Here is a 13,926-nt window from a genome sequence, read left to right as displayed (position 1 = left end):
GAAAGGGTGGAGCAGGGATGCTACCTGAGCCCCGAGTTATGATGTCCCACCCCCACTTCTTCTAACTTTACAGGCCCTGAGCCCTCTCTGGGCCTCAGTTTCCTTTCTGACTCTCGGTGGTTGGATTAGATGGCTTCCTAGGCTTCTTGCACTGTCTGGTTGAACAGTTCATCACAGACAGGGAGGAGAGCAGCACGATCTTTCTGTGCATTTTGTGAAAGGGTGGTGTCTACCAAAAAGTTTATTGTGTGTCTTATCCCAGCTTCTGTCTCTTCTGTCTCTAGTACATGTGACTTCTAAAGAATGCCAATTATAATCAATGAATAACGAGAAAAAGAATAGATAACACAATAATCTGACTGCTTTCTGGTGCCAGGACAGGAAACACTACGATGTTCTCTTGAGAGGACAGAGGGAGAGATAGCTGCATTAGTCCGTCTGCACAGGGACTTGTGAGCCAGTAAGTCATTGGAGATGGAGACATTTATATACTCGAGGGAATGTTTGCAACGATGCTTGCACCGACCATCAGAAATACATGAAAAGAGACTCAACATTTGGGAAGATTAATACTTTATTTTCTTTCTGGTGGTCAGCAATTTACTGCTAATCTTGAAACTGGAGAGCACAAACCATAGTAGAAAGTCGATGGAAGAGAGTTTAATGTGGCCCCTTGTGCCAGCCCTGAAGTATTGAAGTCGGCTGCTCTGAGTTCTGTCCAGGGTCCATCAGTGAGTAATTCGATTAAAGGGGTTGGGCTGGGTCTTCGCAGAGCTGCAGATATCACCCATGAGGCCTCACTGGAGATGGATAGAAACTCGGGAGAGTTGATCATGGGTCCCTATATTTAAAATGCACAAAGGATGAGCCCAGAAATTATCTGTCTGCCAACTTAACTTCTCTACCTGGAACAAATTATCCAAAAATCAATTTGCAAACACCTTTGAGATAACAAGGCCTTGAGTAATAACCTCCATGGCTTTGTAAAGAAAAGCATCTAGCTTGACTAATCCGCTTAATTTCCTTCTCTGACCAAATGGCAGGCTATAATAGAGGCAATCTGAAGCTGTCCCTTAAGATTTGCTCTGAGCCACTCTGAGAAAATATTGTCCAACCCTGTCTCATAGCAATTATTCTGTTTGCGGAGAATCTTTGTTGTTGGGTAATTAATTAGAAAGAAAACATGGAATGAGTTTTATCTATCCAGGAGCGCTCACCTGAGTTCCAAACGGAAGCTCATACCTGCCTCAGTCACCTGAATAACCCAGAGGTTCTCTTAAAGGTCTTGAATCTTGTACTCCACTCCCAAATGCCTCCCCCACCCTCCACTTCCTAAATCTGCTCATTAACTTGCTCATAACCCTTTACAGATAATCCCATTCCTGGAAGTTGGTCCTAAGAAAACATGAGACAAGCAGGACTGGAGTCATTCCCACAAGGATGTTCATTGGAGCATTAGTTACCATAGCAAAACCTAGAGCAACTCATGTGCCCAACAAATGGAGAATAGTTAGTGTGATCACCTGATGGGTTATTTGGTAGCTGTTAAAGACAGGGATGGTAAAATGCAGGTAGTATATATGCAAAGCCCTTAGGATATAATAAGTTGAAGGGAAAACAAATGTACATTGTATCTATGTGTTACTGGAACCGCATGAAAAAAAGTTTACGTATATGAATAGGAACTGGAATGGAACATAGAGAAATAAAAAAGGCTATTATGTTGGGTGGTAGGGAAGGGAACACATTTTCTCTTGCTTCTAACTTTCTTTATTGTTGTTCCATGGCTATTTTTTGCAACAAATAAAAAATATATCCCCTTTGATTTTTACAAAATGGGCATCAAGAGGCAAACTGCCTCCCGAGGGGAGAGCTGGTCTCGGAAGGCATGAGGTTGTGGGTTCCATCCTGCCTATGCTCCATGATCTTGGTTCGATGACCTGGTCACTTGAGTTCTAAGTTTTTCCTCCCTATAAAAACAGAGGTGATAATGTCTCAAGAACTATGCAAAGTAATGCATGTGAGGTTTCTTGGCCAATGAGAAGTACAAAACAAACGTTGATTTCTGTAGCTTTGCCGGTGGGGGGCCACTGCAAAGGCATGTTGAAAGCCTGGTCTCTTTAGCTGAAGATACATACAGTGGCAACAGGTCACAAATCCTATATAATAAAAGCCTAATATGCAAATAGACCTAACAGCGGAACGACCGGTGGAACGACTGGTTGCTATGACGCACACTGACCGCCAGGGAGCAGACACTCAATGCAGGAGCTGCCCCCAGCCCGCAGGCCCCAGGCCAGCCAAGTGGGGGCCCCCCCCATCACCCTGCTGGTCGCCCCATAGATCGGCCCTGATCGCTGGCCAGGCCTAGGGACCCTACCTGTGCACGAATTTCATGCACCGGGCCTCTTAGAACAGTATAACTTGGCATGACTCTTCCCTTGACCCCTGTGGCCAGTGGCACTGTCCTTGCTGGAGGAACCTGCTGGGATCGAGGGAGAAGCTGGATGCTTGCTGTGCCGTCATCCTTTCACTACTGAGGCTCAAGTCACTCTCAGGGAGAACTTCCACTGGGAATCTCTGTGTTCCTGTGAAAGAAATGTGTGTGAACCTCAGACAGCCCTGGGTTTTGAACCAAACTCTGCCTCAGTAAAGGCAGGCTCTCATTTGAGGATTGAAAGCGGAATATTAACCCAGATGGCTTTGCTGTGTTCTGGAAAGACCCTTCCCTCACAAGCACCCTCTCCCTTTTCTTTCTTAAATGAAAGAGCTAGGGGAGGTATGACATGTAGTTAGTGAAGAAATACTGATTCAGGTACTTACATACAAAAAAGTGAAAATCATAGTAAGACCGAGATTCTGTCTCTATATCCCTGAGGTGTCCCAGCTCTGAATGCAACTCAAGAAATGAAAAGAACTCAGTGTTTACTTTTCCTTTTTTTGCAAATCACATTATTTCTATTATCTCATTCCCCCCTCTAACTATTCAATGGGGTTAAAGAAGGATTTGGGCTGTTTTATGGCTCTGTCTGGAATCCTGTCCCTCGTGTGCTTGGGTTTTGTTCTGTAACCATGAGAGTCTTATGTCCTTTTCTGACCATTTGTCTTTCAGAGCCTCCCACACCTATTGCCCCCCCAGAGCTGCTGGCTGTGGGGGCCACGTACCTATGGATCAAGCCGAACGCCAACTCCATCATCGGGGACGGCCCCATCATCCTGAAGGAGGTGGAGTACCGCACCACCACGGGCACCTGGGCCGAGACCCACATCGTGGACTCACCCAACTATAAGCTGTGGCACCTGGACCCGGATGTGGAGTATGAGATCCGGGTTCTACTCACAAGACCAGGAGAGGGGGGCACAGGGCCCCCGGGGCCTCCGCTCACCACCAGGACCAAGTGTGCAGGTAAGAGCCTCCGTCCTGGCTTCATTTTGGGAGGCTGGGCAGATCTTCCTCTGTGACAATCACGCCTAAACTTCTCGGTGTGAGCCTGCGTCCTGTTGGGGAGAAAAACAGTCAGGGTGTTGGTGTAGCCTCAGAGGACCTCCTGGCTTTGGTGACATCTGTGCAGACCTCCTGGCTCTGACAGGCTCTGGCTGTGTCCGGTTCTGACAGTGTTGCCAATGGGAGGCTAGTTTGAGCATCACTGTCCGAGGCCTCCTGTCGTCGTGTCTCTGAGGGCTCCGGGCTCTGACCGTGACCCCTGAAGGTCTCATTTGGACTTTATCTCTGAGTGCTTCCAGTTCCTGTTGTGTTTCTGATGGAAGCTGTGTCCCTGAGGATCCCTGGGCTGGGCCTCTGACCCTAATGAGTTCTTGATTTTGACCATTCATCTGGGGGTCCCTGGCTCCATGTTCCCGGGGGTCCTTGGCTCCACCTGTTTCTCTGAGGTTCCTGCATGCTGCTTACCAGTGTGGTGGCTGGGACTGTGTCTTGGGGGAGGACCGTTTGGATCCAGCTGTGTCCCGGAGGGCTCCGGGCCGCTCTGCTGTTTCTAATAAGGGGTGTTGGCCGAGATTCTGTCTCTAACTATATCCCCGAGATGTCACAGCTCTGAATGCAACTCAAGAAATTAAAAGAACTCAGTGTTTAATTTTTTTTTGGCAAATCACATTATTTCTATTATCTCATTTCCCCCTCTAACTATTCAATATAAGTATTTTTATCTCATATATATGAGAATGAATGGAGACTCAGTATTTTTAAACTTTGTGTTCCAAGTTATAGAATTGGCCAGTGGCAGCCAGGATTTGCACCTGACTCCAATGCCCTTGGTTATTGGTTGCAGCATGGTGAATAAGCAGAGAGGTGTGTGCCACCTGTGAGGTACAAACAGTTGGGGGTGTTTCCGGGGGGGGGTCAGGGAAGCCATGGCACGGGCTGCTGGCTTCCAAGGGAAAAGGCGTCACTGTTGGCTTCAGGGTGGGGAGAGAAAGACATGCCAGCACAGTGCCTACCATGGAACAAAAAGCCAAGTGAAACAGTCCATTCTGCTACAGTGTGACATGCGTGTTCTTAGAAATCATTGCACTATGCAAAGCCATGCAATAAAAATAAATGGGCTTGTGAGGCATGACACACGTACTTGTCATCAGTGTCACCTCAAAAAAAAAGAGAGAAACCTAGTAAAACTGGTGGCACAATTTTACACACGTTAATGGCCAGGGTATGCATAAAAACTGCAGCACATGTGGGGTGTTAGCTTGGAAAGTCCTGACATTTGCTTGTGGAAGTGGGCGTCAGAAAGGTTGCAGCCTGAAAGGCGATGTGAAATGGTGAGGAGGGCGTCTGAAAGTGCTGGAGCGTGATACACCAGGTGTGGCTGGATGTGGCTCATCACACCAGCGGCGACCTGAGGGAGCGGGGAGATGCTGCAGGTGGGTGCTCTGTGTGGATTCCTATGTGGCTCAGTTCAGTTGGGTACAGTTTTCCGCTTCACTCATGTGTGTGCATACAAATGTGAAATTTGCGTTATGCTCAAATTGTTTCCTAATATGTCAGTCATGATGGAACACATCCACATTGCCAAGATAAGAGTTCCAGAGGAGTTGACTAGAACCATTCTAAAGTATCTCAGTCGTGTATCTTGGCTCTATGTAACCCAAAGTTAATATTGCCATTGCTTGGGAATATTCCTTTGAACGTTATTGAACCACTGTGATGAATGGAAGTGCCGTTTTCTTGATTATTTTCAAAACTGGGCCTTTGGTAAAATTCCTCATTGAAACCTGATTATGAAACTTACTACTTTGAAAGGACATGGGATATGTTATTAAATCAGGTAATGCCTTATCTCAGCTTTGCAATTCAATATCCATCCATAAAAATAATTGATTCTATCCTGCCGATGAGACTTGCCTCTTTCCACAGGGTAAATCTCAGGGTTTCCAAGGTTTTCGATCTTTATAAATGATATTCAAAGTACTGTTAGGAGCCCCCATGGACTTATTGCTGATGATCATATAATACAGTTTGAAATTCAATCGCAAGATGATCATCTCAATAAAAATTTACGATCTATTGAAAATTGTTGCCATGACCGTGCAATGGATTTTGCATGTTAAAAACACAATTGTCTGACTATCACTATAAAAATTATGAGTTGAAATGCTGTTTATAGCTTTATATTTAAAAAAATGTTGCTTAAGTAAGTTATGACTAAAATCTTCAATAACCCACATTTTCCAAAATGTGTCATTAAGAAGATAATCTTTCCCACAGTTCCACTGATGGTAGAATGTTCTTTGCCTCGTAATTAATTTTTAAGAGAATTCCAAGGTTGATATTCATTTATGGGTTAGTAGTCTGAGTCCTCCTACCCTTTCCCTATTCATTATTAATAGCACTGAAAACATACTCTTTTTTTTTTCAAAATAGAAAACGAGAGAGTGTGGAGGGTGGAAGGTATAATTTCTGCCCAGAGGAATTTACAGGCTGGGTTTAGATTCCAACAAAACAGCATAAAGGGTAAAACATAAACATAAAGTCAAGTATTGAAATACCAAACTTCATGGAGGAAAACAAGGCTGGTGTGGAAAGAGCAATGCTCTTAGAATGATCTGGAGCAGTGGTTTTCAAAGTGTGGTCCCCAGGCCCCCTGCATTGGCACCCCTGGGAATGTGTTAGAAAGGCAAATTCTCAGGCCCCACCCCCCTAACCTAATGATTCAGAAATTCTTAGATTGGGGCCCAGAGATCTATGCTTTAAGGAGCCCTCTGGGTGATGCTGATACACACCCACATTTAAGAAATACTCATAGACTGTGACATACCAACACACCACTTTCAGAATGCCCATTTTAATGCTTGATCCTTGAGGCATCGGTGAGAGGTAGATAGGAGGAAAACTTAGGCTCAGAGTGATCAAACCAAGGTTACAAATCAATTCAGAGCTTAGAGCTAAATCTCTTGACCTGAGGAACCCCCCAGTATGTGGACTGATGGAGCTTCCTCTGCAAGTGTCCGCTTGCTTGTGGGATTGGGTGATAGGGAGACTGGTCACTATGGAGACCAGCTGAGAATGAATGGCTGCCATGCCCTGTCGCAGTAGTCCTTTTCACCAGACATCTACTGAGTCACTTCCATGTGCCAGACTCTGTACTAGGCACTGAGGGCAGAGGCTGGCCTAGGAAGGACATGCTAAAAGTAGGCAGAGGCTCATAGCAAAAATGTACAAGTTCAGGTATAGCTCAGTAAGATACCAGAGGGCCCAGTCAGCAAGGGCAGGTGGGGATGTATTACATGTATTCCTATGTGGCTCAGTTCAGATGGGTACAGTTTTCCGCTTCACTCATGTGTGTGCATACAAATGTGAAATTCGTGTTATGCTCAGATTGTTTCCTAGTATGTCAGTCATGATGGAACACATCCACATGACAGGGCACCGAGCAAGTAAACCATCAGGGCACTGGCAAGGTCCACCCCTTAAGCGTAGATATCATCAGTTTGGTAGAGCCATTTTCTGAGGTGGAAAACACAAAAGATGGGCTGGGGAAAGGCAGTGGGTTTAGGTCCGCATACCTTGTGTGTGAGGTGAAGATGTACAACTGGTGATGCTGTATGTAAACCTGGAGCTCAGGGGAGACCAGCAGATTACCTCTCCCTCTGCCGTGAGAGGCACCTGATTGCACCTGGATTTTAGAATCAAAGGGACTTCTTAGCACCAATGAAAGCAATTTAATTCTCTTTCTTCATGCTGTTCTCTTGAGATGCCCCATTCACTTGCTTTTTTCATTCATCATTTTGTTCCTTTTGCTCCATTTAATCATTCACCATCCTTCCTGAGATACAGGCCTGGGGAGCAAATGTGATAATGTACATCAAAGTGCTTTGGAAAGCTCAAAATGCTCTTTAGATGCTTATAATGAAACCAATCATCATTATTTGTTGCTGCTGCTGTTACGCATGTTATGATTATGAATCATCATATCAATGCAGGAAGTCTTACTTGTCCATTTCTCTGGGCTGACTGGCTTCTGGAAGGGTGGACATATTCTTTTGTTGTTCTTCATCCAGTGGAAAATCCCACTTCCAAACATGATGATCATATTGTCGTATGGACTCTCAGAGGTTTTCTTGTCTACAACAGTGGGTGGCTTCCTCTGGCACAGCCCCAACGGCAGACATCCAGTGATAGGAGTTGGGCCTAGGAGGCCTGTTTGGTGCCCACGCAGCCTCACTTTGAATGCTGCCTCTGATGGGAAGTTCACACTCTCCCATGGCAGACTGTCTCACTGCTGGGATCCGGGGTGGTTACTAGTATTCTCTACCCAGTGTTAGCCTGGTTATCATGCACTTCTAAACGGGGTCCTTTGTAAGAGCAGAGAATCTCCATTAGGTTTAAAAGAGTTGGAGCAGCAGAGGTAGATGGGAGGAAAACTTAGGGTCAGAATTATCATCCATTTGGAGCCCACAAGGAGAACCAAGGGCAATGACATTGAGAATGGGGACCAAGCTCAGTATGTAGAGAAGGCAGGTGAAATAAGAGGTGCAGACACAACATTGGTCCAGCTTGTCTCTGCATCACCCAGCATCAGGCACAGAAACTCTCCCTCATTGTAACCTAAATCTGTCTCCATGCAACACTCACTTATGGATCCTGGTTTTGCTCTCAGGGGATATATTCCTCCTTATCTCCAAAACAGGTCTTTAGCCACCTAAAGTGATATCAATCTCCAGAAAGCTCTTCCCTTCATCCCCCAGAGTCCTGCTTGAGCCAGAATCTGGGCAGCAGTCTTTTCATCATAGTTATGGAGTCACCAAGCAACAATCCAGCAAGTCAAGTGGTCATACATCCCCCATGATTGCTTACTGCTGGGAATCTCAGGCCCAGTGCCTGGGAGCCCACTTCCTTGTGGCGTTCAGGCTCTCCACGGGAAGAGTGACTGTGTACAGCCAGAAACAGGACAGATGCTGTTGTTTGGAGGGTTCCCTTCCCATTCTCTCCACCTTCTGGTTGATCGCACATTCTATGCTATTTACATATTTATGGATTTCTGCTTAAAGTGGTATGTGTCTACCACCCTCTTTTATCCAGCGATGTGACAGTAGGTCATTAGAATTTAGTGAAAAAAATAGGGGCATTAGAACCAAAAAGAATCTGGTTTTTACTTTAAGCTGCAACTTGTTAGCTGGATAATAGGTTGCTTGTCTGTACCTCAATCCCCCCCCTTTTTTTCAATTTATGGGGTAGTGCAATACACCATTTTGTTGTGAAGCTTTAGTGAGATAAGTTATATGTCTATCAGAGAACCCAGCATATAGAAGCCCCTTAATGAACTTTATTTAGAAGTAAACCTCAGGCCTGCGGAGAGGGTGTCAGCACCTAAACTGCTCTCCCTCACTGTGCCATGATGAACCCTGTTATGAAGGAATTCTCTAGTTGCTGCTGTACTTTCTCTGACATTCGTGGGTTAGTGCAGAAGCTCTGGTTGCTGCCACGAAGGTGGGGAGTGTGTGGTCGTCAGGTGTTGTGGACTCCTTGATGTGTGGCTGCGAGCCTTGGAGGTGGCTGCAATGGAACCTTATGATGGGAGGAATGGGACTGGTCCTTTTTCTGATTCTGTCTCTAATCCCAAGTAAGAGAGAGGCATGTTCTCCAGAGCCTCTTTCTTACGGGAGGTCAAGGCTAGTGAGGATGCCCTTGCAAACAGGGGGTAGAAGTGAGTCCTGAACCTCTGTAACGAGCATCCTGAGGTGGGCACTGAGTTTCCAGTCTAGCTTGCCGTTCTAGGGCAGAGTGGAGACATAGAAAGAGGGAAAGAATAATTGAGGGTCTGGAAAGTAGAAAAAAGCCACGTAAGTAGCCCTGGAAAGCCTTTCCAGCCCCCCCCCCCCCAAAATCTCGCTGGACAATGGGGGGATAGCAAAACCTGGATTAACTCTAGGGCTCTGAATTAGAAGTAAAAACAAATTCCTTCTGGGAAGGATGATATGAGCATGGACATCTAACTGCCCTGACATAATCCTGGGGAGATGATCCACAAATCTTAAGAAAAACACATCAAAATTAGCCAATAGTAGTGGAATCCCCATCCCACTCAACATCAAAGCAACGTCTAAAGACAAATGGAGAAATCCACAACATTGTGAAAAACTAGGGAAGGGGGACGGGTCTCCCATGCAGGCCATGCCGTGCCCAAGGGACATTGTGTCTAGAGTGGTGCAGGTGAGCCCGCTTGAAGGCAGCCACTGAAGATGGACTATGACCACCACTTACTAAAAAGATGTGGATTTGGGATAAGGTCCATTCATGCACTTCCCCTCCGCCCAGCTTCTGTGATGCCTCTGCTCTTCCCCTGGGGGATAGGGCCCTGGAGGAGAGATGAGGGATGAAGGAGAGGAAAGCCTGCTCTGACCACACTCGGTTTTGGAACTGCTGTGTGAGCCAAAACGTATCTGCAGATGAGCAGGTTCTGCTAGGGCAGGAGACGTCATCTCCTCTCCTTGCAGACCCTCTCCCTCCACTGCACACACAGTGTCTATAAGTGGTTCCCGAAGCGCCCATCACTTGGCTTATGGGAAGGTAGGAGAAAAGATAAAGCCGTTTCCCCTTATTCCTACAATACACAACCTCAGAGTCGCAACCCACACAGACTCCTTATTGTATAGGCTGAGTGTGGTGTTGGAGTGAAGAGTGAGGGGCCAACTGGAAGGGACACCTGGAAGTGCCTTAGCTACCCTCTGCAGGATGTGGCAGTAGTTACCACTTAATCGTCTCGATGTTGTAGCCTTGCTAAAATCCTAAAGCAACAAGAAAAGCCCTATTAAACATCTTGTTACTCTTAGATTTTTCTGCCACCCCATGCTCCCTAGAGAACGAGGACCACCCGGAAGGTGAAATACAATAGCTCAATAAACATAACTGGTAAATACTCCCCCAATCCCTCCTAACTTGGAAGGTTGAGATTTGAAGAAAAAATGAGCGACAGAGAGGCATTAATGATAAGAAAAGCTAACTGTGTTTGTTTATCAGGCTAGTTGAATTTAAAAGAAATAACTCCAAACTATATTAAAATTTGAGGTCAATCATTACTATAGCTTTGGAAATCTTGAGGCAACAACAGAAGGAAAATGGATGATTATAGTAATGGAACCAGTGGCTACGCAATTAGAGTATCTATCATATGCAAGGCCCATAGTGTCGGGCTTGTTTTGAGTATTTTCTTGTAATTCCTGCAGCAACCTAGTAGGGTGGGTATAATTATCTCCACTGACTGGAAGGTAAATGACCTACCCAACACCATATATCTGGCCCAGTGGCTCAGCTGGGAATCGAGCCTTAATTATATAGCTACAAACTCAAGCTTTTTCTAATGTGACCCCAGAATCTAGCATCATTATGAAAGCATAAGGCACCATGACCAAGTTGGTTTCATTCCAGAAATACATTGATGAAAAATGTTGAATGTAAGAAAAACTATTGGTATAATGCCTAATATCAGTAGGTCAAATGATAAAAACCATCTGATCCTCTCCAGAGAGACTGAAAGTAATTTTAAAAACTTCAGCCTTCATTACTGATCAGAATTCTTAGTAAACTAGGAACAGAAAGGCACTTTCTTATTTGTAGCAGAAAATGTTCTTGTAGTTTCAAAGCCTTAAGAGAATAAACTAAACAAACAAACCAAAGGTTATTAAAACTAAGACATTTCAGTATTATGGTCTGACTCAGAGCAAATAAACAAAAATCAATAGCCATATGCCAGGAATAGCCATTATAAAAATATAATAAAATGTATCCTATTCTCAAATGCAATTAAAATATAAATATTTAGGAGTAAACACAGAAATGTGCAGAATCTATACAAAAATGCACACACCTACAAAACTTTATTGAGGATGATAAAACAAGGCCTGAATAAATGAGGAGATATATCATGTTGTTGGATTAGCAAATTTAATATTGGGAAGATATCAATTCTCCCTAAATTAATTTATGGGTTTAATACAACTGCAATCAAAAGCCTAATGGGATTCTTTTTGGAACTTGACAAAGGGATTTGAAAATTGATGTGAAAGAATTTACAGGAGAAAGGGGTGAAGAACACTTTGAGAAAGCAGTGGTGGGGGGGAATTCACTGTGAACATCGACATTTGTTATAGCTGTAATAATTAAGCCCAGAAAAATCATTCAGTATGTAGTGAGACCAGGTTTTTAAAATTTATGTGAATTGAGACCTGCTTAACAAATAATATATTTGTAATTGGTTAATAATTTGGAAAAATGGAACCCATTGCATACATATCATGATATGCTCTATAAGTTCTGGACGTATTAAGAACTTAACTTAAAAGCTGAAAAAAGCAAGAACCAGAAAAAAATAAAGTGTTGTTCTTGTACTAGGAGGGACTTTCAATTCATTAAATGCAAACAAATATACTATAGAATCAGAGTTTACAAATTTTACTACATCAAAAGTGAAAAAGAAGAAGAAGAAAAATCTTCTATACTGTATTAACAAAATTTAAAAAAACAAATGGACAAACTGGATGTGGGGAAATATGTAACAAAATTGAGAAAGAAATAATCTTACATATAAAAGAGCTCTAACAAGTCAATAAGAATGCTATCACACTGCTACAAAAAAAGGCTAAAGGGTATAATCATGCAATTGACAAACAAAATATGAATGGTAAAAAAGAATTTGGTGAAAAACAAAATGTTCAGTGTCCCAGATAAACAAATAAATGCATTTCTAACCTATAACATTACCAAAGTAGTGTATCTATGTTTAATTGCTACTAACCAGCATTAGCAAGGAGCAATGAAGCAGGCATTTCTGCATGTGGGTTAACTGACACAGAATACTTAGAGGACAGTTTGCTAATTTCTTTTTAGCAAAATAATCAGAGCTGCTCAAAAAGGGTTGTATACATAGAGGGCATCACTGCATTCTTTGTGAGGGCAAAAACTTGGAAATCACTTAAGTGCATCGCCAGTAGGAGAATAGTTAAATACATTTTGTGCACGCCCATAGTGGGAATCTATGCTGGTATTGCAAACCATGTTTTTACAGAATATCTGATGGCATGGGTCAGCGTTCATGCTATAATAAGTAAAAAGAAAAAAAAAAGCTTACAAATCCACATATGCTAATAAGTCCCAATTTTTCAAAATATAACTACGCAGCCCATCTATCAGCTGGGGCCAGTTTATCTGCTAGAGCTCTAAAGTATTGGCATGAATCGCCTGTTCCAGATCCTGCCACAAGACCTCTGGAGATTCCCGGGGGAGCACATATGGCCCCATTCACCACCTGCCTTATAGGACCTCACTGTTTCTCTGCACTGTCCTAACTGGACCGAATGTGGATCTGGCCCCTCCCACACCCTCGCCACAGCTGCAGGAACACAAGGCAGTTTCCTGCAGTGTGGAACTACTCTTAGTGTTTGCCGGGACTCGGGCAAGGGACTGCTACCCAGCAAACAATTCAAAATCCTCCCACAGACGTAAAGTCCTTGCAGTGGGCAGGTTTTCTTCACCTTTCCCTCTCCCACACCCCTCCCCCCCAGATCACTCACAGGTGCTGCAAAGTGTTCTCTTTACCAGAGCAGTTCACCTTTCCCTAAATCAGTTTCCAGCTTCAGGTTCAGGCCCCTCTTTGCACATCCTTTGCATTGAGGTGAACATTAAGGGGGGCCTGGGGAGGGCGGCTAATGCTGAGATCAAAGCCTTTATTTTAATGGGAACAGCCCTCCCTCAAAAGTATTTTTTTAATTTATCTGCATCGTGTACTACATGCACAGATACACATAGCATATATATGGTATAGATTGTGTGTGTGTGTGTGGGTGTGTGTGTGTGTATGAGGCTATGGGTCACTGTCAGTGTTTTCTCTTTGTTTTGCTGTACTGTATAAAATTTATACAACTTAAAAGTAGGTTTCCCCCTTAGAATTAAATGTGAATGTGAGAGATTGTTATAAGTTTAAAGCACTCTGTATAAATGTGGGAGGTTATTTTTTTTATCATATTTAGTGAGTGATTGACATTCCTGCAAAATACAGGAATTGCTGCACATTTGCAGAACCCGGGGCTACAAACCAAGCATTAGACTGCATTCAAATGGAGCAAAGCACAGTCAGATGAGAGGTTGGCCCTTAGGTCCGTGTGGGTTTGAATCCAGGTTTTGTCATTAAGATGCTGGATAGCTTTGGGCAATCTGCCGAACCTCTCTGAACCAGTTTCCTCATCCGTTGAATAGGGATAATACTGCTTACCTCTTTGGGTAGAAATAAGGGTCACTAATATTAATGATGGCTAAGAATGCACTGACTCTGCTTGCAATCCATGAGGAAGGTATGATCCATCATCACCATCACTACCATGGCTTAGAGAGGTTAAATACTTTGTTCCAAGCACAAAGCTGAGGAAGTGGCTGAGGTTAGGGCCCATGGAGTCTGATTCCAGTCCCTGCTCTTTTAA

General features: G+C 43.9%; 1 protein-coding gene across 2 annotated transcripts in view; it reads left to right on the top strand.

Annotated features, from left to right (window-relative positions):
* The window catches only part of PTPRT (protein tyrosine phosphatase, receptor type T), a 585,877-nt gene that overhangs the window by 90,412 nt on the left and 481,539 nt on the right, over nt 1-13,926 (top strand). For both annotated transcript variants that reach the window (XM_023750890.1, XM_023750889.1), the window contains exon 5: nt 3,113-3,406. In XM_023750890.1, the coding sequence (XP_023606658.1) occupies nt 3,113-3,406 (294 nt within the window). The remainder of the gene's footprint in view (nt 1-3,112; nt 3,407-13,926) is intronic.

This window comes from Myotis lucifugus, unplaced genomic scaffold (genome assembly GCF_000147115.1).
Source record: "Myotis lucifugus unplaced genomic scaffold, Myoluc2.0 scaffold_16, whole genome shotgun sequence".
NCBI classification, from domain to species: domain Eukaryota; kingdom Metazoa; phylum Chordata; class Mammalia; order Chiroptera; family Vespertilionidae; genus Myotis; species Myotis lucifugus.
The sequence above is the reverse complement of the archived record's forward strand: the minus strand, read 5'-3'. Positions and strand labels throughout refer to the sequence as shown.